The sequence below is a fragment of the Nelumbo nucifera genome, chromosome 6 (assembly GCF_055504915.1).
Source record: "Nelumbo nucifera cultivar China Antique chromosome 6, China Antique-T2T, whole genome shotgun sequence".
Taxonomy (NCBI): Eukaryota; Viridiplantae; Streptophyta; class Magnoliopsida; order Proteales; family Nelumbonaceae; genus Nelumbo; species Nelumbo nucifera.
Genome location: NC_142654.1, coordinates 13907888 through 13935247, shown reverse-complemented (window position 1 = coordinate 13935247; position 27360 = coordinate 13907888). Strand labels below are relative to the sequence as shown.

The 27360-nt window shown below is 40.2% G+C and overlaps 2 protein-coding genes across 3 annotated transcripts; both read left to right on the top strand.

The window, feature by feature from the left end:
• Window positions 1–3847: 3847 nt before the first annotated feature.
• On the top strand, window positions 3848–22968 carry LOC104589207 (sorting nexin 1). Of its 2 annotated transcripts, none has more exons than XM_010247453.3 (11): window positions 3848–4176; window positions 4272–4406; window positions 8490–8625; window positions 9903–10036; window positions 10231–10305; window positions 21070–21229; window positions 21367–21500; window positions 21627–21695; window positions 21919–21998; window positions 22402–22462; window positions 22561–22968. In XM_010247453.3, the coding sequence occupies exons 1-11, from the start codon at window positions 4159–4161 to the stop codon at window positions 22771–22773; spliced, it is 1215 nt and encodes a 404-aa protein (XP_010245755.1). In that variant the 5' UTR covers window positions 3848–4158; the 3' UTR covers window positions 22774–22968. The 2 variants fall into 2 exon arrangements, with proteins under 2 accessions (XP_010245755.1, XP_088746082.1); XM_088889956.1 differs by having other exon boundaries at window positions 3975–4176; window positions 4275–4406.
• A 1509-nt stretch (window positions 22969–24477) lies between these two features.
• On the top strand, window positions 24478–26444 carry LOC104589201 (uncharacterized). Its single transcript, XM_010247443.3, has 3 exons — window positions 24478–24936; window positions 25314–25367; window positions 26069–26444. The coding sequence occupies exons 1-3, from the start codon at window positions 24634–24636 to the stop codon at window positions 26300–26302; spliced, it is 591 nt and encodes a 196-aa protein (XP_010245745.1). The 5' UTR covers window positions 24478–24633; the 3' UTR covers window positions 26303–26444.
• Window positions 26445–27360: the final 916 nt, after the last annotated feature.

Genomic DNA, 27360 nt, shown 5'->3' with positions numbered 1-27360 from the left:
TACTTTAAACTACCTTTTAATGAGTTTTCGTTTGTTAATTTCTTTTATGTCGACTAAAAAATATATTGCCAAAATAAGTGAAAATAATCAAGAGGAATCCAATTTTGATGAGTCCTTCAATCGACAGAGCCCGTGGGCTTGTAGAGGAAATGGGCTGGCCCACGAAGCGGCAAGTCGGGCTAGAAGTCAAGCCTTATGCTTCGTAGGGTTTTGACTCTTGAGTCTTCCCTGCCTCGCTGGTATATTTTGTGAGGGGTTTGTCATATTGCTTCCTTGATAAATTAAAAGCTCTCTTTCACAGATTTTATCTAACACTAGTTTAGTGGCCTATGCATTTGCTTAAGAGAGAGACCAATGCTTTTTTTTTGATAGAATAGAAAGAGTGTTATGTAAAACGAGGGTTTATGCCTCCAAACATCACAAAAACAAATAAAGGCAATAGACCATTGAAGAGAAAAAGCGAAAAAATATCACTAAAAGTTGCATGCATCAATCAATCCGCTGCCTGATTAGCTTCATGAAAGATATGACATCAGCTGATACCACAACCCGGGAGCACATTCAACTGCAAACATTCCTCAATAAGGCAGCCGGTGACAAACTTAGAATCTCCTTTGATGAAAACCATAGAATCCCTGTAGTTAAGAGTAATGTTATGGGCTTTCCATGTTGTCCAAGCTTATGCAAGACTAATTGAGGTCCTTCATATGCAGTATTTTTTTTTTTACCTCTAAAACCCTCCCAAAACGACCCCTTGCAATGCAATGCATGGAACGTAGACCATCCAGGTTACAAGATGCATCGAAGTTGATTTTAATAGCTTTCGTCTGAGGACAAAACCAATGAATGGGTCTCTAAGATTTGTTACATAGGGGATCAACATCCCTACAAAGGTTGGTTTTGATATCCATAAAACAGTTAGTGGCTTTCTCAATCAAAATGGGGGAAGAGAGAGAGAGAGCATGTTGTTAAAGAGATTTTCGTTTCTAATTTTCAAATGAACTATAAGATAATCGTGTTTTTTCTCTTTATCCATTTGTCCCCTATTTCACCCCTAGAACAGATCAGATTAGTAGTCCTAGCCCACCAATCTTGAACTGAACCATCATCTTCTTTTGGGCCTTCAAGGTTCAAACCAATCGCCAGCTACACTTGTTTAGCACAAGAACAATTTTTATAAATGTGGTCAAGATCCTCCTCCTCACAACTCTTTTTTTTTTTTTTTTGGCTCAATGGGATGTTGCTTTGTCTTGCAAAGCCCAAGATCATAGGGTTAGAGGTGTCAATTGACCGTTTTTGGTTTGGATCCAATCTGATCCAAACCTTATCAAATCGGATTTGGACAGTTCATTATAATTATTGGATTGGCCAATCCAAAATAAATTAGTCCATATTCTAATTGGTTTGAATTAGACCTAAACCAAATTTTCAATAATCCGATCATGAGGCCAAACCCTTCCAATTTGAAATCAATCAAAATTGAAAACAACATAAACTCACTTTTATAAAAGTGCTTTTACGAAAGCACTTTTACAAAAAACACTTTTACAAAAGTACTTTTATGAAAGCACTTTTACAGAAGTACTTGTCGAAAGTACGTTTATAAAAACATTTCTACGAAAGTACTTTTATAAAAACATTTCTACGAAAGTACTTTTATAAAAGTATTTTTACGAAAGTACTTTTACAAAAGTACTATAAAAGTCTATGGAAGTACTTTTCAAAAAGTGCTCTTACAAAAGCACTTTTCCGAAGTACTTTCAATAAAGTTCTTTTGTAAAAGCACTTTTATGAAATTGTTTTTATCAAAGTACTTTTACAAAAGTGTTTTTTCAATGCTAAAAGTGCTTTTATATAATTTTTGATATTTCATTCAATTTGGATTGGATCCAATCCAATCCATTTACATTTTAATGGATTGTATTAGATTTGCACTGGATTGGGTCCAGTCCATTTATAAATAGACTCACATTGGACTGGATCGGATTGGGCCAAATCCGTCCAATTGACACCTCGGCATAGGGTGATAGGGGCTTTCTTCTTCTTCTCCCCCCTTCTTACATTACAATGCATTGAACTTTGTATTGTTGAATACCAAACAAATAGACTCGAAAATCCAATCGACCACATTGTACTCAATTAAACTGGACCCAACTGCATGTGTGCCGTTTGGATATGCATTTGCACTCTAAACAAATACAACCTAAGGCTTAGTTTGGAAAGAGTACAAGTACAAATATATACAAAATACAAAGCTTTGCAGTGTACATATTTGCATTTGTACTCCTTCCAAACTGACAAAAAGCCTTAGTGATGCCAAAAGATCACTAGCTCCTTTAGTATAACCCTGCTTGTAAAATAAAAAAGTTGCAAACCACTTCTCTAGCAATAGCTGGGAATTGCATTTTCCTTTTTGGTCTAGGGCATTTTTCTGTATCAATTTGAAAAACATTTTCATTTGTATCTTGAAAAAACACATGCTCAAAAACTTGCTTTTGGTTTTCAGTTGATGTTTTTTTTTTTAAAAAAAAACAAGGGTGAAATATAAAAAACTCGCCTAAAGTTTATGATAATCATAAAAACCTTTATTGAAGTTTCATTTTAACAAAAGCCTACTCTATAATTTTGAAAACACCTGCATTTGCCTCCCTTTTGTCATTGTTCTGGTGATGAATACTTGAAAGTTGTAAAATTACCCTTAGGGCATCATTCAATATAATTCAAAATTCCGTATTTTCCCTTCTAAACTTCATTTGACTTGATTAATTTATAGAGTAATATTAGATTACTCTTTTGTGCGAATATTTTAGTAAATCACTATTTGAATTCATAGGTATAAGAGTAAAATAGGTATTTTGAAAAAACTAATGCATTACGCCAATGCTTTCCCAAGAGAAGGGACGTAATCGTAGGTTTTTTTAAACCTTAGAAGAGGTTTTTATAATCGTAAATTTGCTTGTTTATACTCTGGTACAACATTTAATTTATATGCTGTGTTGCAAAGGAGCAAAATGGCAAGGCAAGCATGACAACATTCCTGTTTGCTCCTTTCTCGGATTTTATTTGGATTTTTTAATTTAGGAATTCTATTAAACAACAGATTAATACAGCTTTTGGAAGTTTCGCCTCACAACCCTGGCGAGGTCCCTGACAATGACATGGGTCCCACCATACCATGAATTTTAAGGGACTGTTTGATAGTTATTTAATTTAAAAAAAGCAATAAGTCATCTTAATTCGGGTTTGGATTTATTGCCCACGAATTGTTCTTACATCTTTACCCACGGGGCATTACAACTGTGCATTAGGAATATTTTTCTTATCATTCTTAAGGAGATGTTCCCACTACATGGCGGTGGTGTTATAATGTTATGTAGGTAAAGATGTGAGAACAATTTATGGATAGTAGATCATGAGTGTCTTAATTCAGCTATTTTAATTAAAATTTATGTATTTTGATAGATAATCTATTTCTAATTACAACAATCATAATTGGATCACTTTGCTTAGCAATCTATAAAAAAATTGTGCTAACTAATATGGAGTTCAACTGCTCAACCATTAAGGAACTCACAACTTGGGGGCTGTTTGGTAATAGTTGAAAATCTTATTACTTTGTCATTTAGTGAGTTTTTAAGAGGTTTGTGAGTTAGTTAATGGTTGAAGCAGAGGTTGAATAGATCAGTATACTCTTGAAAATTTTATTAGTTAATTATTTTAACAACTAAAGACAAAGCAATAAGCTTTTTAGTTCAGAAATTTCAGCCATTATCAAACAGCCCCTAACTTAATGACTTATTCACTACAAGCAAAATAATAAATCATTCAAGTCAGCAGCTTCAGCCCTGAATTTTGAAACGCCAAACGCATTTTTCAGCATCCTAGCAAAAAAACGCATTTTTCAGCAAGAGGCTTTGGTCTGACTCTGACTTCTGGAAAGCAACAAAAATGCTGGTAAAATCCAAGCTCTCAGTAGCGTGCCACAGAACGTCTGCAGCGGCTTGTACTACGCTTTACAACGTATTTTAGAAGGAAAGATCTGCTTGAGGCTTTGGCTCCAAAACAGTCTCTTTTGTTTACTTGGATTTCTTCCTCGCTCCCCTCCGGCCTCTCTGATCAGAGTTTTCGAGCGCTTCTCCCTCCTCGAAACATATACAAATGGCCACGATTACCACGGTAAATGCGAAACTGCCACTGTTCTTCTCTTCTTTCTGGTTTACTTGGTGTTTGAATTCACGAGCTGAGTTGAAATCTGATTTGCTTTTTTACAGCAGAGAAGTCTTTCAGGGTCTTCCCAGAGCCCTAGATCCCCTTCCGCGCAGCCCTTCTTAGGGATTACCGTAACTGACCCTGTGAAATTGGGGAATGGCGTCCAAGCTTACATCTCCTACCGGGTCATCACTAAGGTACTTCCGTAATTTTGAGGCTTGTCCTCTGACTCTTCTTTGTTTCGATATTCTGTTTCCTGCTTTCTTCGGTTTAGGCTTTTGTTTTGGGATCTGTGGATTCACAGTCCGACTTGATTGTGTTTGGTGATCATTCCGCGAAGAAGAACAACAGTTGGTGTTTTCTTTGGGTATTGAAGGTTTGATCAAAACATGATTTTCTACAATATGAGCAAAACTACGAATAGGAACAATAGTATGAAAACGAGCAAAATTAATATGGGCACTGATAATGCTAACTCAATTGGGATTTCTGATATTTTGTGACATTGTGTTTGCTAAAGAATACCAATTACAGCTCTGAGGATTTAAAGCTAAGAACCTGAAGTTTGATACAAGGAAAATGAAAATTGATGCTTATCTGGTAGGAAATAACATGATCTGAACTTGGTTCGGACGGTGGTCAAAATGTATCAAGTACACCAAACAATTGCTTCTTGTCCGAGTGAACGAGACTTAGGAAGGTTACTAAATGATGTTCACAAGCACTTGCTTGTCTGAGGAACAATCAAATTGCTTGTTGATACTGAAGTCCTTTTCTTGTTACCAGATAGATATGTGGGAGGGATTAGGAGCTATTATTTAGTGCCATGGTCAAATCTCAGGCCAACAATCATGAGAATTTAGGTTCAAGTCTCACAAGCGCCCACTTTGTGCAAGAAAATGCTGAAGGTTAGGTCTGTTTCCATTCCAGCCCTCCACCCTCCCAAGACCCAGATACCATGGAATGGCATTGAGTAGTTGCCCTTTTTATCTGTGGATAGGATTATTTTATGTAAGCACTGTGGTGTACTGTGGTTTATGATAAGTCAGTACAAAGAAAAGACACATTAGTTTATGGTCAATTGTTCAATTATGTTCTTGGTTACTATCATTCAATTATGTGGTATATAATACATTATAGATGCAGAGAATCAAGCCAATTCTCATATTTAGTGACAAACTCCTTGTGGAAAATATGGAATAGTACATCCCTTGTCCACTTGCTGCTTTTTTTTTCCTGCCTTGCTGTTATGTTGCCTCCATTGTAAATCTTCTCATTTTGGCTCCTTGATGGACTCTTGACCTTCTACACAGTTAGGTTTTTTTTTTTTCAAATTTGGAAATCAAGGAAAAATGTGTACTCTCTATCCTTTGGGTAGTTGGGAGGAGAAAAACTCCATAACTCTGTAGAAAGTTAAGAGTCCATCAAAGAGCCAAAGAAATGGGGATTAACAAGCTGATTATTGAAAGGGACTCAAAAAATTGTTGTGAACTGGCTGAAAAAGGGGGAAGGGTAATATGGTGATGATTGATGAAGGCAGTGAGAAAGAGACTGATCAATGCTCAAAGTCAAAAGGGGATGGTAATCTTCAAAGAAACAAAGGAGAAAGGGATATTGACAACCCCACCACACCGATGATTAACAATAGAGATGTTACCCCAGCAGGAGAGCAAAGAGGTAAGTCAACAAATACTTCTCCTTCTTCCTCGTGGATGACTTCAAAACTTTTGGGGTTGGGTAAGTTTTTGGTGGTTTCTATGGAGAGTTTGGAGGTGGAAACAATAAGATACCTTGAAGGAGTGGAGCAAAGAATCTTAATGGAAAGAGGAAAATTAGTGGCTAGAAAAGGGGGAACTTCTTCAAAAAAGGGAAGGGAGTTGATGAGGTTGACGTAGGGTTTAAATGACAAGGCAGAAGCTGTGGGAAAGAGGCCAGAAATAATAGGCTGGTTAAGAAAAACTCTTTCTTTTTCTTAAGTTTTTGGGGTCGGGAAGAAGGCTGGTGGTGAGTGATACTCTCAAAAGATCAAATTCCCTTTTTGTTTTGTTGCAAGAAACTAAGCTGGAAAAATGGATGTGGTGGAGGGCTAAGCCAGCTGTAGGCAGTGCGAAGGGGTCTGTTAACTCTCTGGAATCCCATTGGCTGTAACATCATTTCTCACACAGTGGGGCAGTTCTCGATCTCTGTGGTTGTGGAGCTTTCGGATGGGAAGCAGGTCCAAATTTTGAATGTGTATGGTCCAACAATTTCTAGTTTTCAGAATTCTTTTTGGGAGAAATTGGCTGATATGAGAGAAAGCTTTACTTGCCCTTGGGTCATCGGGGGTGACTACAGTGCTATTTTATCCATTGAAGAAAAAAATTCAAGATGCAGAAGAACTAGGGTGATGAACTCGTTTGTTGAATTCATAAATAACTTTGACCTTATGGATCTCCCTCTGGTGGGAGCTTAGTACACTTGACCAACAACCAGGAATCCCCAACTTTGGTCAGGTTGGATAGATTCCTAGTTTCTTCAAACTGGGATGAGCTATTTCTGGATTTCAGGCAAGCAGCTCTTCCCAGGCCTGGTTCTGACCATGTTCCTATTCAGCTCATTTGTGGGGATCAGGAGAAAATGAAAACTCCCTTCAAATTGGAGAATGCTTGGTTCGAAGAAGAAAATTTCATTTCTTTGCTGACTTAAGTTTGGGGGGGGGGGGTTGCAGGTAGAAGGTACTAGTTCCTATATTTTTGCAAAGAAAGTGAGAGCAATTAAAGAAAAGGTCAAAATCTGGAAGCTTGAAAATAGTCTTGGGATGGAAACTGAGAAAAAAGCTTTGCTGAAGGTTATTGAAGAAATTGACAGGGCTGAAGAGGCAGATCCAATTTTGGCAGACTTGAGACATAAAAGAATCCAGGCAAAGGCAATTTTTGGTAAGTTGGCAGCTAAGGAAGAAATCAAATGGAGGCAGAGAGCAAAAGTGGCTTGGCTGAGGCTGGGTGATAATAACACAAACTTCTTTCACAAAATGGCTAATGCTCGGAGGAGGGCTGCATCAATAAGCAAACTGGAATGAGATGGAAGAGTGGGAGAGTCAATAATTGAAATAAAAAGGCTAGCCACGGCTTTCTATAAAAACCTTTACAAAGAAACTTAGGCCAGAAGACCTTTCCCTTCGGATTTACCTTTTAAGTAGCTAAATCTCAATCAATCTATGTTTCTTGAGAGACCTTTTACTGAAGGGGAAATCAAGGTAACAATCCAAAAAATGGAGGTTGAGAAATCTCCCCGACCTGATGGTCTTACTAATCTTTTCTATATTAAATGCTGGGATGCTGATTAAACAAGATATTCTGAAGGTCTTTCAGGATTTCCATTGTAATGCTTCTTTGCAAAGAAGCCTTAATGCAACTTTTTTTACCTTGATCCCGAAGATTGAGGGGGCCACAAACCTTGGGGACTTCAGACCAATCAGTCTTCTAAACAGTTTCCACAAAATTCTGGCAAAAGTGTTGGCGAAAGAATGGAATTAGTGCTGAGTAGTGTGATTCAAGCAATCAAAGTGCGTTCATCCCGGGGAGACAAATGCTTGTTTCAGTTCTGGTAGCCACTGAGCTCATTGACTCTGAGGTAAAGGGAGGGAATTCCTGGGTGTCGGTTACTGCTGATTTTAAGAACCTGAATGTAGCTGAGTTGTTTAGCTCTCAGTCCATTTGGAGTCTGTGATTGTATTTGTTTCTAGGCTTTCTTCTGTCCAGGAACCTGTTGTACTTCGTTGTTTCTTTGAAATACTTACCTTTTCAAAAAAAAAGGACATTCTTGAGCCTCACTTTGGGCACTGATGCCATGCAAAGTTCTGAGATTATTATGTTAGAAAATTTGCAATCATACATGCAACATGTATGGCGGGATTCTTCACATCTTTAAACAAGCAACAAATATCCAGAATCCCTTGTAAATAGTCAACACATCTCAAAACATATTTATTATGGCTATGTAAGGTTAAAATTATCTACAGCATGAATAGCATTTCATATTGAAAGAATGGAGAAGCAAAAGAAGGAAAAGAAAACAAGACATAAGTAGCATTTCATGTGTCTGATGATACTGAAATTAGTAGATTAGCATGTCATCAAGATATCTGTTTTGAAGTTGAGGCTGTCTTGGGGAGCTTCATTCTCCTATTTATCATGTTGATCTTTTCTCTCTTATTCCCATATGTTCAAAATGGAATGCCATTGCACCTTTTGTGGTAATTTATTATCATTTTAAGGCTTTGATTTCACTCGTCGTGGCAGACAAACTTTCCTGAATATCAAGGTCCAGAGAAAATCGTTATCCGGCGTTATAGTGATTTTGTATGGTTGCGTGATCGTCTTTTTGAGAAGTACAAGGGCATATTTATTCCTCCTCTTCCAGAGAAAAGTGCCGTAGGTAACAACAAAAAATACTCTTCCGTACAAAAGCCATCTTTATGTCCTTTTAAGTACTAAGATTGCTTACATCTTATTTTTGAGATTGCCGACATAGTTGTAGTTCTGGGTTCTGGAGAAACTGTATAATCTTTTATATCTTTTTTTGAATTTCCTAGTTGATGAGATTTTGATGTTGGTTGAAATCCTTTGATTTTCTTTCTGATTTATAACAATGACATTTTGAGAAATAGAGGGAAGAAGCAATAAAATAATAGCCCACAGCCAAGAAACTTTCTAGGAACTTAGTAATGAATATGAAGAGATTAAAGTATATGGCTTAGGAAGAAGAAAAATATTTTAGCTTTCATCTTGATACATTATTGTTCTTAGTCTCAGATAATAAAATGTATTTATAACATGAACATGACATAAATTTGTGGTATTCTTGAATTATTGAGTTTTATATACATGCTGTCTTCGTTTATTCAGTTTTACATGAAGATCACATAATTGTTCTTCAATTATTTAATTGTTATATGCATGCATTTTTTCCTTGTTTAAGCCCTTTGCCTTAGTGTTCTTCATGCCTTAGTTGTCAATGTCTTTAATATTTCAGAAAGCAATATATATTAGAGAAAAATTATGGTTCTTTTCTTTCTCTTAGCTCCAGAACAGTTAAATGGTTGGTGTACTTCGTTTTGCTATGGAAAAAATAATTGCCAGTAGTGCATTTTTTTGAGAGTTTTTAATATTTTTAATATTTTAACAACTTTAAGAAAAGTCAGAAAAATCTTACAGTTTACAATACAACTTGGTTCAAGCCCCTATATGATTTATGATACTATTACAATTTTCAGAGCTTTTATTTTTGATAATTCAATTTTCAGAACATTGGTTCTGTTCTTGTTTTCATGAAAAAGTCCTGGATTGATTGGTCTCCAAACACTGTTTCAAGAAGAAACTACTTAGCATTATATGTTCATCCTATAGAACTACTTACAGAAGCAACCTTTTTTATTTAATTGATTCACTGGTCTAGCTTACACAAGATTTTTAAGAAGGATATTGGACAGAAAAAAGAGGTTCTTGACCATCTAAATCATTTTTGAGGCATAAACCACAAACAAAGATTGAACATCTATGGAATTATTCCCTATTTTTTAATTTTCCTTTTTTTGTCAATCCACACAAAAACTTGTTAATTTGATGTGCAATTAACTGCGGCAAAAGTTCTTTAGAAGCCCCTGGTAATCTTTCTTTCAACTTAATATTGACTTTGGTGTCTTGCTTCTGCAGAGAAATTCCGCTTTAGTTCTGAGTTCATTGAGATGAGGCGTCAGGCATTGGATATATTTTTGAACCGTATTGCCTCACATCCAGAGCTTCGGCAAAGTGAAGACTTGAGAACCTTCTTGCAAGTAGACGAAGAGGTGAAGTGTCTATGCTGTATGCCTCATGTAGGAAAATGTAGTATTGACTTCCCGTGGACTTTGAAAATGTTAGAAATTATAGTTATCACACTGTTCTGTTAGAAAAGAATTAATTTCATTTGGAATTATTCCTCCTATGTTAGTTAACCTTGACATTCATGGGTGCTGTTAATGGAGTTGATCTTCATGTGCAGACAATGGAGAGAGCCAGATCACAGGAAACTGGTATCTTTAAAAAGAAACCTGCAGATCTGATGCAAATTTTCAAGGTATGTAGTGTTTGGTAATTTGGATAAGGGTGAAAAGAGAAGTTTTTCCAGAGGAAGAAAGAAGTAACTGTAAATGGAACTTCTAAAGAATAGATAATCTTGGGACATCTTTGGCTGATAATTTGCCTTGAAATATTGAGACAGTTAAAAAAATTCTCATATAGTATTGAAGAATCTGTGCTTCCGTACTTGTGCCAAAATATTTCTGCTGTTGTGCCCCTGGCTGTTTGACTTAATAGTTGTGTAATTAGGACCAATTTGTGCATAAATTCTTGGGCCAAAGATATCACCTGTGCTTACCTAGTACTTATTGATTGATTTATATGGATGAGAACCTCGGTATATCCTGTTTACCTATTACCTACTTGAGTACCTTAATGAATCTAATACTAAGATTTGAACAGGCACAAAATTATGTCTGAGCAATGCTAGCAGGCAACATTTTTTGCATACTTCTGCCCACTACAGACATGGTAAGACCCATGAAAAGGCACCGGAAGACAAATGTTTGGTCCCAAAGTTTCAAAACCTGGAATGGATTGGTTGCCAAACTGGCGACTGGACAACTTTGATGGTGTTAGTTTCATGGTTTTAAAAAGAGGTGGCATGGTTCCAAAAATATACCCAAATTTTCAGAAATTGGCAATGTCTGTTTAGAACCAGACAATACAAAATAGGCCGTTCTGTTTGTGGTTTTTTTTTGAACTATAATATGTTACTGCTGATTGGGACTCATGTTACATGTACTTTCACTGCCATGTCATGCTTGCATCAGCAAACCATGTTTTTTGGGTTAGAGCACAATAAATTGGTATGTTCAAAAGGGAGTTGCTATTTCTAGAACCATGGGTTGCTGGTTCCAGAACCACCAACAATGTAGCTGAACGTATGAAGCAGGATTTCTTGTTCTGGAACCAGCTGAAAGACGAGTGTAATCATGAATCTAAGACGCCCTTTATTATTCCTGCTTTGGGGTGATTTGGGTGGACATGGTTGAACTTGTGTGGAGAGCATAGTTTTCAAGGTGCCAAGGCGAGGCTAGGTGACTGGGGGGCGCCTTGTTGCCTAGCCACCTAGGCGATGGATTTTTTTTTTATGTTAAAAACTGTAGAGAACACTGATGTGGGCCCCACAGCTATGGTCCCACTTTGTCCGTAGGGTAGAATGTGTTCTAGTCATCCTAGGGTTAGCTAGTGGTCAATTTGTTATTCCAGTTGTTATTTATATTTCAGTTTTATATTGTTTTATTTGTTATGTAAATACCAAGGGCAGATTTGTTCTTTTCATGTAACTGGCATAACCTATAAATATTAATTAGAAGTGGCGGCAGCAGAATATTGAGATTCTGTCCTTCCTTTCGAAGTTTGTGTTCTACTGCTCTTTCACTATTCTTTCTCCTCTTTCCTCTATACTTTCTCTTCTTTTTAAACCTGAAATTTATTAGTGTTCAAGACTGACAGCAGTCTTGAACACCTACATGGTATCAGAGCCAAGTTAGGGTTTCTCATGTGAGTCTAGTACCAACCGACCACATAAGAATCTCCTAGGACTAGAAGCTGAAAAGGTGGAGTTCGCAGACTGATTCTTGGAGATCGCCAGAAGGGTTAGCAGCTGCTAAAAGCTTGTCATGGTTGCAGAGTGTTGGTGGTCAGGAAGGATCAGAGAAGACTAGGGTTCGGGTAACCTGGGAAGGCAGCGAACGATTTTTCCTTGTAAGTTATTTATTCTCCAAGAGAAGTACTATCAAAGAAGATAGGTTGGACCTATCTTGAAAGGGCGGCCGAACCATTCTAGGGTTTTCTCCCTTCTATTCTCTAAGGTTTTACAGCAAACCCTACTGTTGGACTGAACTGTTTCAGGGTCTGAAAGTGATATGCAAACCCTACTGTTGGGCCGAACTGTTTTAGGGTCTGAAAGTGATCTTGCGGCAAACCCTAATAAGCTTGCGGCAAGCCCTAATGTTAGGCTGAACCTTGCGGTTCACCTGGAGCTGTCCTCAAAGTTTTTTTCTTTCAGCATTGATCAGTTTTTTAGGGTTTCATATTAACCCTACTGCAAGTCTATCTGTATGGTACTGATTGGAATGTGCAATTGAAATGTTTTCTTTTGGGACTGATTAAAAACCCTAATTCTGCCAAGCATATCAAACCTGCTTCTAAGCTGATCTTCAGATTCTTTTGGGGTTTTTGAACTCTCTTAAGGGGTGAGAACTGTACGGCCTGCTGCTGTTGTGTTTGCTAGTTGGTTTCAGATCATCAGTTATACTTGTTTCATGCACATATACTGTGAATACAGATTGATTCTATACTGATTTTTGGTTGTGATTGATAGTCCAAGTGCTGTTCTTTGGCTGTAGTAACCCTAATTTTGAGACTATTGGTTCTTGACCGAAATGGAGTTTAAAAATTAGGCCGAAGGCAATTTTGGGAACAACAGTTATGTGGTATGTGAGCATTGTAAGAAACCCACACACACAAAAGAAACATGTTGGAAGCTACATCCTCATTTGGTCCCGGCAAAGTTAAGAAGCAAGAAGGGTAACGTTCATGTGGCCGTGAATACTAATTCAGCATCCTCGTTTGGCACAAGAGGCACATTCTTAGAGACCTTAGCTGTAGTTCGGGCTGCTCTTATACAGTTGGAAAAGGAAGTTGGGAACTCAGCTCAGCCACCGCAGTCACCATTAGCCCCTGCCACATTTGCTTTCGCACATTCAGGTACTTGAGCCTCAACCTACCATGCCTCAGCTCCAGGTACTATTGAACCCTGTTGGGTAATAGATTCAGGTGCATCCGACCATATGACTAGCTTGCCTTCATTGTTTACCACTTATCATTTATTTTCTGGTAGGGATAAAGTATCTATTGCTGATGGCTCTCTTGTCCCCATTTCTGGCAAGGGTGACATCAAGCTATCGGATACCATCTCCTTGTCTTCTGTCTTACATGTCCCTAAGCTTGATACTAACCTTCTTTCAGTCAGTAGTATTACCAAACACATGAACTGCTCAGTAATTTTCTTCCCTGATCGGTGTGTTTTTCAGGACCTGGAGACGAAGAAGGTGATTGGGACTGGTCGTGAGACGAATGGGATCTATCTGCTCGGGGAGAGTTCTCGTCGAAAAGAGTCAGTGGATAAGAAGTCACTTGTTTCCCAGAGTGTGAGTTCGGTTATGCTTTGGCATAACCGATTGGGTCATTTGTCTTTTCGGTCCTTAAAGAGTCTATTTCCTAATTTGTTTGAGTCTGTTAAGTTGTCCCAGTTGCAATGTGAAAGCTGTGAGTTTGCTAAACATTGTAGACACTCTTATTCATTGAGCAATAAAAGGAGCAATCGTCCTTTTGATCTTGTGCATATGGATGTTTGGGGGCCATATCACATTCCTTCCATGGGTGGGTACAGATATTTTCTGTTATTTGTTGATGACCATACCCGGTTTTCTTGGGTTTATCTTATGCGTTCACGAGATGAGGTTCCCGCCCTGACCTAAAACTTTCACCAAATGATCCTAACCCAGTTTGATGCCAAGATCAAAGTTCTTAGATCTGATAATGCCAAGGAATACTTTGCTAAGCCATTGGCATCTTACCTTCTTAATCATGGGGTTATCCACCAGAGCACTTACCCTCATACACCTCAGCAGAATGGGGTTGCAGAAAGGAAGAATAGGCACATCTTTGAGGTGGTTAGAAGTATTATGTTTACCTCCAATGTCCCTATTCGCTTCTGGGGTGATGCTATCCTCACAGCGGTATATCTTATTAATCGGGTTCTTGATATGTCATCTCCTTTTTCCCTTCTATACCCAAATGAGGAGTTGTTCACTGTTCCCCTTAAAACATTTGGTTGTACCTGTTTTGTTCAGCTTCTCGGACCCCATCATTCCAAGTTCGAACCAAAAGCCTCCAAATGCATTTTTCTTGGTTATGCACAAACTCAAAAGGGTTATTGCTGCTATGATCTTGTCTCAGGGAAAAGATTTGTCTCCATGGATGTCACTTTCTTTGAGGAGACACCTTATTATTCTCGGGTTTCTCCTCAGGGGGAGAGCAGTGCGAGTCGGGATTTGGGTCACTTTCTTTAGGGGGAGAGCAGTGCGAGTTGGGATTTGGGTCACTTTCTTCACAGGGAGCGCAGTGAGGGTAGGGTTCATACTTTTGGGGCTGTTCCCTTACCTATTCCATTGGGTGATGAGGGCTACCATAATGAGGGTGGTCAGAGGGATCAGGAGTTGAGGGTCTATCACAGGCGATGCAGGCAGGTTGATCTCGGTCATCAGTAGTCCAGGCCAGCTCCAACCTCTTATGTGGCTCCAAGTCCAGGTATTACAGTCCCAGGGCCCATAGAGACATCTTCCATTGTTTCCACTTCACCCCCTGTAGACGACCTTGACCTTCCCATTGCCATCTGTAAAGGAAAACGACATTGCACCACATCTCCAGCCCACTGCATTTCCTAGTTTTTATCCTATGGTCGCCTATCTCCCTCCTACAGGTCCTATCTTACCTCTGTTGCTAATGTCCCTATTCCAAGAACAGTGCAAGAAGCCCTATCAGTCCCGGAGTGGAGAGGTGCAATGCAAGTTGAAATGGATGCCCTGTTGAAAGATAATACCTGGGAGCTAGTTGATTTGCCCAAAGGAAAGAAACCAATTGGATGCAGATGGGTATTTACTGTGAAGCACAATGCGGATGGCTCCATTGAGAGGTACAAAGATCGGCTAGTTGCAAAAGGGTTCACCCAGACTTATGGTATAGATTACTTGGAGACATTTGCCCTGGTAGCCAAGATGACCACCATTCGAGTTCTATTATCTCTTGCAACAAGCCACAATTGGCCTTTGTACCAAATGGACGTTAAAAATGCTTTTCTGAATGGAGATCTGCAGGAAGAGGTTTACATGCAGTTGCCTCTTGGATTCTATGATACAGAGACAGGTAAGAAGGTCTGCCGGCTCAATAAGGCATTGTATGGTTTGAAGCATTCACCTAGAGCTTGGTTTGATAGATTCAGACTAGCCCTTGGGAAGTTCGGTTATGTGCAGGCCCAGTCAGATCACACACTGTTCATCAAGAGGGTGGAGTCCTCTCTGACACTACTTGTAGTATATGTTGATGATATTGTGGTGACAGGAAATGACAGCCATGAAATTGAGTCCCTCAAACAGCTCCTTCATCAAGAGTTTGAGGTGAAAGATCTTAGTGCACTTCGGTATTTTTTGGGTATTGAGGTTGCTAGATCCAAACAGGGGATCTTTATCTCACAGAGGAAGTATGTCCTAGATCTCCTGGCAGAAACTAGAAAGTTAGGTGTCAAGCCTGCGGATACACCCATTGAACAGAACCACAGGATTAGTGCAGAGAGTGGGGAGCCTCTTGAAGACAAGGTTATGTTCCAACGATTAGTAGGAAAGCTCCTATATCTCTGCCTCACTCGGCCAGATATCACTTATGCTGTTAGTGTTGTCAGCCAGTACATGCATTCTCCTAGAACTACACATCTTCTTGCGACAGAAAGGATATTAGCATACTTGAAGAGATGCCCGAGTAGGGGTATACTGTTCAAGAACAATAACCACATGAAGGTGGAGGTCTATACGGATGCCGACTAGGTTGGGAGTGTTGATGACAGAAGGTCTACCTCCGGATATTGTGTTCTTGTGGGAGGTAATCTTGTCTCTTGGAGAAGTAAGAAACAAAGTGTTGTCTCCCGATCTAGTGCTGAAGCAGAATGTAGGTCAATAGCTAACGGAGTGGCTGAAATCCTATGGCTGAGATCTCTACTTGAGGAGTTGGGTATTGAGTATGAGAAGCCCCTGATGTTGTATTGTGATAATCAAGCAGCTATTAATATAGCACATAATCCAGTGCAGCATGACAAGACCAAACACATTGAAGTTGGCCGACATTTTGTACGAGAGGGTCTTGATGATGTGCAATCCGGTCGATCCTAGCTGCCGGTTACCTCGCCTTTGACGGAATTGAAGGTGCCTGAAACAAGGAAGAAACTGGAGACTTCCGGGGAGGAACCCGGTTGGAACACTAAATGATGATGTGCAATCCGGTCGATCCTAGCTGTCGGTTACCTCGCCTCTGACGGAATTGAAGGTGCCTGAAACAAGGAAGAAACTGGAGACTTCCGGGGAGGAACCCGGTTGGAACACTCCGAAGCTCAAGTTAGTGCTCTTGAGAAGGCAAGGGGAAATAAAGGACTTCAAGACCAGAAGGCGCAAAAATCACATACCTCCTTTGGGGGAAGGGGGCCTTTTATAATCACCCTAGTACACTTACTCCCATACCTCTGCCAGATCGGGTATCATCACCTCCGCCAGATCGGGTGTCATCACCTCTGCCAAATGCCAGATCGGGTGTCATAACCGCCACTGTCTTCCTTGTCAGGGCCGTCTCTGCCACGTCTGAGATGGTGGTGGCAGGTGGCCGTTGGAGGGCGGCTGTCATGTGTCGGACCCCTAATCAGTCAGGCGCGCCGCTTCCGTGTACGGGCTTCCTTGGCATCAGGTATGGTTGTTCAGTCAGGCGACCTGGAGCCGAAGTACTGGAGTGGTGTGCGAGGTGAAGTCGAGTTCGGATAGAAGTGTGGCCCAAACTACCCCGAGGTGGGTCAGCTCGGGTTTTTGCCCTTTGCGCTCCTTGTAAGGCTCAGGGCTTCAAAGGGAGAGCTCGGGCTCCTCCTTGGGGAGCTCGGGTCGTGAGCCCGCTGTCGTGCCGAGCTGGCGCTCCTGCCAGGTCACTCTTGATTGCTTCCACGTGTCGCGCGGCCAAGGGGTCGGGCCAAATCTCCCTCCATCAATTGCCCCCCACTCCTCGTGCTTGGGGTCCTGACCCGGTGTGGGGAGTTCACGGGATGACGGGTGGATTTGCCTCATGACACTTTGGCCTTGGTTTGGAGCTTCTTCGGTCTGACCTGCTTGTGCTTTCGGCCCGATCAGGGTCGGCTTGGTTCGACCAGGGGTCAATCCCAGGTCGCGTGCAGCTCACGCGCGGACGTCAAACGATTATAAATTTTCGAATGTAAAAAATTCGCGCTAAACTGACTTCACCTCGGGGGGCGCGCAACTGGTTTTGCTGGGAGCCGTTGGATGGTTTTGATCTTGGCCGTTGATGCGCGAGTACAGTGGCTATAAATAGTGGGGGGCCCCTGGTCACTTTCCTTCGCCATTCTTCAGCATTCGTTCCTTGAGCTCGCGTCCAAGGCTATCGGCTCGCGTCATTCTTCGTAGTTCGGTAGCTTTTCCCTGGTGAGTCCTCAGCCTTCTTTTTGATTCAATGTCCAGCTCGGGTAGTTTAGATAGTCTTCTGGGGGGGGTCAAATGCTGGGTCCACGAACCGAGCTGCTGCCCCTGACAGCCTTAGTGAGTCCGAGGCAGGGCCCGAGGTAGAGCTCGAGGAAGATCTCGAGTTCGAGCCCGTAGGCCGAGTCACCTCGGGTAGCTTGGCATCCACCTCCCGTCGAGGTCAGACGCCAGATAAGTTCGGGCATTCCACTATGACGCCCGAGTGACTTCGGTCCCTTATTGCTCAGTATAACCTGCCCAGGGAGTATACTTACATTTTACCCTCGGGCGACTTCCCTTGGGAGCACGGTCCGGACGAGATCGTGATATTCTGGGAGCAGCTTGTTGCCGGGCTGCGCCTTCCTTTCCATCCCCTTATCGTCGAGGTCATGAATCACTTCAGCGTTACTGTCGGTCAGCTCCACCCAAACTCCATTCGTAACCTTGTTGGGACCATCTCCCTTTGTTGCGAACATTGCCTTCCATTGGACCTGGAAATCTTTTCCGCCATTCTTATGCTCAAGAAGCAAGCGGGTCCCCTGCCTGGGCGTAGGCGGGCCTACTACTTGTCTCCTCGTCCGAGGTTCAAGCTTTTGCACGATCTTCCGAATAAGGTCCCAACACGGAAGCGGGACTACTTCGTGGTTCGAAGTGCTATGGGGTGGCCGTTTCCTACCGAGTGGGGATTGGTTGATCCTGATCCCGATGCCACGTTAGATAAAGATACGGCGAAGGGCCTCTAGGACTGGGCCCGGCTTGAGCTCGAATGTCGAGACTACCTGACGGAGGCCAAGCTTATTCAGGCCGGTCTGAGTTCAGGTAGGTTTCTTGCTTAGAGGCTTGCTTTTGCTTTGTTTTTATTCTCGTCTTTTGACGTCGATCTCCTTTTTGCAAGTGTTATGGAGGCAGAGAAGACTTGAGGTGCGAGCTTGTTTGATGGTATGAGGAGGAGGAAGCGAGCCGCTAAGCGGGTCCGTGCCGATCCTTCCCGGGTTGCGGAGCCCAAGGCACCGAGCCCTCTGAGAATGGAGCCTTTCGGGGAGCCCAAGGTGGCCCCTCCAATTCAGGAAGCGACAGGGGTCCCTTATGCCGATACTGCTTATACCCGGGCTGTGCCTTCAGGCTCGGGAAGTCAGGATGGGGTTGGGAGCGTGCTGACGCCGAGCTACGCTCTCCGAAAAAGTAAGAATGCTACCTGCCCTGAGGTGGTCGCGGCGTGGGCCGATCTTCCTCCGAATCACATAGGCGCGCATGCTGCTACTCACGCCATGGTGGTAAGTCGAAGTAGTTTTTTTTTTTTTTTTTTCTTGTTGGGCTGATTTGTTCTCGTTTTGGCAGGTGAACTCCTCTATCCACACTAACACTCCAGGCGGAGAGGGGATTGAAGCGAGCGCAAGCTGTCGAAGAGGCTTCCCGCGCTGCGCGAATCGAGCTAACGAGGTCTCGGAGGGACAACGAGGCCTTGGGATTGGTGGTGAAACACATGGCGGACCTAAAGCTGGACCTGGAGTATCAGGTCGAGTACCTTCAGGATGATATCAGGGAGAAGACTGAGATCTTCTCTCAGGCCATCGAGGAGGCGAAGGTGAAGGCCGTTCACGATTACATCGCTTCGCCACGCTTTGACGACATGATGGTGGGCTCGTACAGAAGGGGTTTCAAGTTGAGCCGATGGATGATAAGGAATACGTACCCCGAGCTCGACATTAGTGCCATAACCACTTCGCGCATCACTTAGGAAATGGCTGCCGCAACTGATGATGATGCGGATTCCGAAGACGAAGCGGGACCTTCGGGTATTGTCGAAGTCCCTTCCGAAGGCGAGGAAGATGTACCTCCGGGCATGTGAGCTCGTTGCTGTTGCTGTTTTTTTTTTTTTGGAATGAAATGTAAGCAAAATTATTTTGCAATGAATAGTCCCCTTTTTTGGTTAAGTGTTGGGCAATCATTTTCTCTTTTCGCTGAACTGACTATGTTGTTGAACTGCTAGACTTAGGCCCCGAGGTGAGTTAACATAGTAAGGCTATACACCCGATCTGTTCTCCGCCTGGGTTAGTTAACATAGGCTAGAATTGGGTCCTGGGCTATGCACCTCGAGATCCATACTCGTGCAGCCTGCTTCGTTGATGAGGTGTCGAGGTCATCTTCAGCTCGACATTCTGGCCCTTATGGTGCCGAGGTCCTTGTTAGCTCGGCATTCTGGCCCTTAGGCTCTGGTAGTGGCTCATGGCCTACTTAGTTTGATAATTTATAGGTAATATCGTCTTAAGTTGGCGATGTTCCATGCCAGGGGTATTTGTTTATCCTCTAGGGTCTCGAGCTCGTATGCTCCCCCGAGTGCTCTCTTTACTTGGTAGGGTCATTCCCAGTTCGGCCCCAGTTTTCCAACGTCGGGCTCAAGTACCATGACCTTGCGGAGAACCAGGTCGCCGACGCAGAAGTTTCGTCTCTTAACTCTGGCATTGTAGTATCGAGCTACCCTTTGTTGGTACGCTGCGGTCCTGATGTATGCGAGGTCCCTCACCTCGTCAAGTAGGTCGAGGTTGGTACGTAACTCGTCGTTATTAGTATTGTCGCTGTATGCTTCCATACCGAGCTACCGTTTCTTTAATAATTATTCATGATTTTCATAAGAAAAGTATAAATTTCATATTAAAGTATAGAAAATCAACATATTCATGAGAAGAAAAGGAAGAAGGAAAATAAAATTCAAAAAATAATGGGGCTGAACCCTTATTTTTGTTATAGGAAAAGAAGAAAATAAAAAGTATTGGTAGTAGTAGTAGTAGAAGAAGAATATATGGAAGAGGAAAATGTGCTGATTAGATAAAATTTTAAGTTCTTCCTTATTTATTGGTTCAGGCTTTTAAGTCTTTGAGGGTTCAATACAGCATTTAGCAATGTTTGTGTTGATCAAACCCTAATAAATAAGAAAATAATAAAAAGAGATTAGTATATAAACACAATGATTATTTTAGTTTAATAATGTCTATTTTATAATTATAATCTCAAAAAGAATGAATAAAAAAGTATTTTATAGTAGGAAGTAGAAAACTGCTTGGCGATTAGGCGAGGCAAGCTTCAAAGGGTGCCTTATCGCCTAGGCGTCACCTTGACAACTATGCTGGAGAGCTTTCTGGTTCAAAGTTTCATTCAAGTTAGAACACTGGTGGATTGAATAATGTCTGTAGCATGTAGATGTAAGAAAAAAAGATTCAAACCCCACAAGGTTTGGGTCCTTTCTCTGAGATTCCCTCTTTTCACAATTAATGGATAGCCATCATGCACCTGCTGAAAGATTTTCTCCTTCAGGCTCTGATTCTGACTTGCAATTGCTTATTGGAGTCCTTAAGTGTTAACTGAACAAAGAGGGGAATCTTTTTAGTTAACAAAAGGGTCTCTTTCAGTACTCTAGTGTGAGACAGCACTAACATGATTCCCTCCCCCTTGCTGTCTTTAATCTTTGACAGGATGTGCAATCTAAAGTAAGTGACGTTGTTCTTGGAAAGGAAAAGCCATTGGAAGAATCAAGCCCTGAATATGAGAAACTTAAACATTACACCTTTGAACTTGAAGATCACTTGGCGGAAGCACAGAAGCATGCTTTTCGTCTAGTGAAGAGGCACAGAGGTACTGATAATATTGAAATCTAATTGGTGGTTTCTTGAATGTTCTCTATCTGTTATCACTCCATTTCTTTTAGCTTTTTCAAGTTTCATATTCAAGTAGCATATAGATCTGCTCATCTAGCTTATCTATGTTTGCAGAGCTGGGACAATCACTGGCAGATTTTGGCAAAGCAATCAAACTTTTGGGTGCATGTGAAGGAAACTCTCTTGGGAAAGCTTTTTCTGAACTTGGATCAAAGTCGGAAACGTTATCAATTAAGCTACAGAAGGAGGTAGGTTGTGGTGTTTAATCTTTGGGATGATGCAATCCATAAATGTTATTTTTATTTTCTAGGTTTAGGATCCTTCTGCATAAATATATTTCTGATGGTGTTAATGCACTTGGGATGATGACCTAGGCTCACCACCTGTTAATGAAGTTTGAGGAACCTTTAAAAGATTACGTTCGTGCAGTGCAGTCTATTAAGGTGAGTTGGTTCTCTGGTTTAAAACCATAATTCCATCAATTGTGAAGTCAGTTGTTCATCAGCTTGAATTGTGCCAACCCTATTAAGCTGAAACATGGGAACATGTTGAAGATCCAGCAAACTAACGAGTATTGCAAATAATTCTGTGAAGATTAGTTGCAACTTGCATGGTCTTTTTTTGTCTCTTCTTGAAGCTTGCACTTGTAATCTGATTTTCCAACAGGCCACAATGGCAGAGAGAGCAAATGCCTTCAAGCATCAATGTGAATTAGCTGAAACAATCAAGCTGAAAGAGATAAACCTGTAAGATTTCAGATAGATTCTTCCATGTTTTCATACTTCTTACATTTTTCCAGTGGAATTGAGTGGTGTCTTTTGGATGTGGTCATCCACAATCATAAGTTTCCTTCACCACTGTTGTTTCTGGAAGCCAAGAATTTCCTTCTGATGGTCTGAATTGCAAGATTCCTTATAAACAGATAATACCTTGTTTCTCTGGGAACAAAAGTCTGTTCTACAATTTACTATAGCAATATGTGTTGCTTGATGATTTGCAATGATTTTTCTACCTAGGGTGGTCATCAATCCTCACTACCACTCATTTGTAACTAGAAGCAATAGTCTTGTTATTTCTAATGGATGCACAGAATTCTTTTCCCTTTTCCTTTTGATATGCAGGCATTTATATTGATTCATTTGTTTGCAGTGATAAACTGATGCTAACACGATCAGATAAGGTTGGAGAAGCTGAGATTGAATATAGGGAGGTAAGCTTTCAGTTTATAATGTGTGCATGTGCGACATGTATTCCCTGGTGCAGCAGCTCAAGATTTGCTATTTGGTTGATATTGACTTTCTGGTGCAGTTGAAAGCAGAGGGCGAGGAAGCGACCAGAAGATTTGAAACAATTGTGCGGCTAATGAGTGAAGAAATTGTGCGTTTCCAAGAGCAGAAAACACTGGACATAGGTATTGCTTTCCATGAACTTGCAAAGGGGCAAGCACAGATGGCAAATGAGATAGCAGATGCCTGGCGCAGTCTCATCCCCAAGCTAGAAGCTTGTTCTGCTCGCACATGAATCACAAGAAAACCATGAATAAGCATTCACTGTTCTGGGAAGCTTTCCTTGGGTTTTACTACATAAGGTCTTCTCTTGTATAGTTTAAATTCTGAAAGTCAATTCATCTATAGGTTGTTGTAAAAATGTTGGTTAAATTTTCATTATGTAACTTGTACCAATTTCAAGTATAATAAACTTTGCTCATTTAATTCATTTCCAATTTCTGATGCAAAACACCAATGCATCATAGTAAATGCATTTGGATGTGAAAACCATGGATGCAAAACCGGTTCTGTCATGCACTGGTGTTTGTATTCATCTTGTTTGTTTGTTCAGGGAGAGCAAACGTAGGTACATTTTTTCACCTATTTGTTTGAACAACGGGAAATAGTAGCAAGAAGACGTAATTTCAATAGAAAATGTCTACAACTCATTGACTCATTTATATCAATCAGGACCAATGCACAGTTTATATCCATGTTTTGGAAGCAAATTTTGCATCAATTTTGAGAGCAAATAGAAATTTCAATGCATGTCATCCCAATAAAATGAACACAAAACTGACTCGGACCACACCAGCTATCTGTGGTCATCACCCAATGTCCCAGCTATTTGCGGTTCCCTGTGGGAGACTGATCTCCCTAATTTCAATCATCCATGACCAGGGCTATCAATTCTCTTAACTTTCTCTCTTGCATTTAGGATGCGTTTAGATTGGGCGTTGAAGATTGAAATGCCAGTGCTTGCTTGCTTGGCATTAGACCCAATGACACCACTTAAAACAATGCATCTATTGCAAATTCTGGGGCTTAAAATAAATAAAACCATGGATTTTGTATTGGTATTGGGTATCAAGTAACTCAGATAAGCTTTGGTAATATATGGATATGGACAAAAATTATGAAAAACGCTTAGGAAAATTATATAAATTCTATAAATACATTAATAACATTAAATGCAAGGTCAAATAGTCACAAATAATGTATAATTACATTGGAAATATATATTTTAATAATATCTATAGAAAATATTTACAATTAATATAGTGGGATGCATAGATATAATACAATTTTATTGATAATGTATCAATCAAGACTCTAATACATAAAACATATGCACTTATTATATTGTAATTGGTATATCAATTATTTTCTATTTTTCTATTTTTACTTTTTTTTTTGTATTAACAAAAAATTCAACCAAACATTAAATTATCAAATGTAAATCAAAATATTAATTAATAATTTATAAAAATATATAATCTCAACTTAAAATATACCAATTCTGTTAAAATTTTTAGATACATATCATATCCAAATTTGTAATTTTTAATTACTAAAATAATTATTCTATTATTAATATTTTTTGTTTCTATTATAATTTTCTGAAATTAAAAATCATTTTTGATATACGTGTAAACTAATAGATTTAATTTAATATTATATTCTCAAATATTTTATAAATATTTTTTTTAATAAATAATAAATGTATTACTATTTAATGTAAATTAAATTATTATTTAATTATATATTATATGCTTATATGTTACATGCTGGCTCTCTGAATCGGTTTTTAAAACATTAATGTGCGGGGTGATACGGACCTATACACATCCGTATCGGTTTTTTTTTTCAAAAACTTGAATTAATCCAATTTTCCCTTGTTTTTTTGGTAATACAATCTTTCCCTTTTAAGGTCGAGTTCTTCTCTAAGCAATACTGCGATAGTGAATTTATGGCTGACTTAATATGTTGGGCTCCAACCCCCAAAGATGGCCTATCCTATCCAACTCATATCGCCCATTGAACCTTCGCTACCTCAAAATTTCCTCCCTTTTTTATTCCTTTTTTGCTTCTCTGACCTCAGTGAGCCAAAGCCATGGCTTCTGCTGCTGCTGCTGCGAAGCAGCTTCTCTACCCGTCACGCAGCACCTCACTCGTGCCACGCTATTCTCCATCGGTTCCGTTCATTTTTAGGACAGTCGTGTTTAATAGAAACTACAATCGGGTGTTTCAATTAAGTGAATTTTCCGGCGATCGGATTCCGACTGTTGTTTCCAAAGCATCGTCGGAGAGTGACAGCATTGTCCAAACCGACGATAGCGATGATGGGGTTTCTCTTGGAACCATGAAGTTACCATTGGATACCGACATCCCAAGATTCGAAACTCTGCTCTTCCAGGTAACTGATTCATAAATCATTCTACTCAGTCATCAAGAACCCGATTATCCACAAATCTATAATTATTATAAGATAAAGTAGAAGATGGGGAGTTGCAGATTTACAGGCCTGGACATAGGACCTCATTTTTCTCTTTATTTTTAAAATGTTGTCCAGACTCAAGATTCAAATCCAATGGTTTATGATTGAGGTCTATGCTTCTGGGTTTGTCTGCTCCATTACGTTTTCATTCAATAGCTCCCATTCTCTGTACTCTACAGAAGTTGTTATATGCTGGTGAACATGAAAACTCAAATGAAGTTGTATTGAATTTGATGAAGAGACAAAGTTTCTGGTTTTTATTCAATTGGGTGTTTCCTTGTTGATGCATGTAACAGTGGGCAAACAGTCTTTGCCAAGGAGCCAATCTGCCTCTTCCTGTGCCTTTGAAGGTTAGCTTCTATTTTTTTTTTATTTCTTTTCTTCTGGTTCATACTCTTCAACTTACAAATCAAGTGCGAAGTTAAAAACTAAAGAAAATCAGAAGAACAAAGTAAAGAAATCTGTGCCTATGTTCACGGATCAATTCCTGCTAGATTCCACTCTGTTCTCAAACCAGTATTACAACCCTAGCTTCCTCCTGCTGGTTCTAGAATGGTAGTGTTTCTCCTCTCATTTATATGTGATCAGCTCGTGAGCCCCAGTGAAACTGAGACTAAATCCTCCATGGTTTCTATTTTCTACAGTGGATTAGAACAGATGGTAAACATGGTAAGGATATTTGACTGCTGCAATAACTCAATGCAACCCTGTATTTTTTGGGGGCACCAGTCAGCATGCTTATTCAACTTCATTTGCTGCCGAATCCATTCTCCAACCTCTCCCTGATTGGCCTGCTCTACAAAGAAGCTTCTATACAGGGTTTTGTATTCTAGTTTCTTTGGTATAATGTTTGAACAAGTGCACTACTTGATTCAGGCCTATCCAACCTTTCTTCCTTTGAAATGATTCTAGTCCTGGAGCAGCAGTGATGGTAATAATAGCAGTAACAAGGTAGTTTGGCCTGGAGCCTTGGACTAACCACCCAGGTCCAGGAAAATGTTGACAAGACAATTCTCTTATTTGTCTAGAGTTCTTTTCTTTGATTGAGCAGGTGGATAAAATACCAGGTGGTGCCAGATTGGGGTTCATTACAATTGGAGATGGCAAGACAGAAGTTCTTGTCTACATAGATTGTCTGGTTTTTCCGGCAGCTGAAGGATCAGGTCCAATTTTCCGAGCTATAAGGAATGGAAAGTTGAAAGATCAGGCTCCTCCCGGTGAGCCGAGAATCATGAGGAGCCTTCTGCAGGCACTCAAAAAGTCTGTTGAAATTGCTAGAGTGTAAATTTGTAATTGGGTGTGCCAGAGATGCCGCAGTTGTTGCAATCACTTCTAATGTGCCTAATTAAGATAATATAGCTTAGCATCTGTTATGTCATCTTGTATTTTACTTATTCAATAAACTTCCAATAAAATGATTTTTGTTACACTCCTCTAATCTGTATGGCTTCATTGTTTCTAATCAATCCAAAGCATCTGGCCAGTTCAAAACTCAATCCAAGTAGATGGTCAATTGCACTGTTTTTGTAGCCATAAATAGAAGGCAATAGTCAGCAAAGCATATGCTGTAAAAGGGAATTCTGAACTATATGAAAACCTGATCATTAGCCAACAAGTCACTTAGGAGAGTTTTAATACTGTATAATTCTGTCTGTTGGGGGTAATGCATCACTTTCAAGCTAAAGTAGACCAGTTACCAAGTAGCTGGCCTGCACCCAAGAACCCGAATGAATTCATGATTGATGCAAAGTCAGGAATCAATCAGACAGAAATGTATTACATATCATTCAATCTATTTGCAACAGTTCACATGATTTTTTGGTAGAGTTTGAATGCTTAGTAAATTCAACACTTTTTCTATGAACTAGCAGAAACCCAACTTAAATTTCTGTAATAAATATGAAGCTACCTATTGGTCTCATTAAATTAGTTTTTTGGAGCCAAGAGATTGGCAATGAGGCTGTGCCCAATTCACCAAGTACAGATGGCGTCTATGTCTGAACCAAGAACGAAGTGAATAAAAATATAAATCCACAAGCTATAAACTTGTCTATTAGTAATTTGGGCTGGAGCCTAACATTATGAGCTAGAACTAATTCAGCCAAGCCATATGGGTTGAGAGAGTCTAAACTTACAGAGATGACAAACCAATTCAATTATTCGTTGTTTTGCTAATCCCAATAGGGGAAACGACACTCAAGAAAATACACTCCATGATATCTGCTATAAAGTATAAACACATGTACATGAACAGGCTATGCCACCGATCAAAAGTGAACACGCTAATGATCCTTTCACCTGAAGCCCCTATCATACATATGATGAATAACTAGTGTGTTCTTC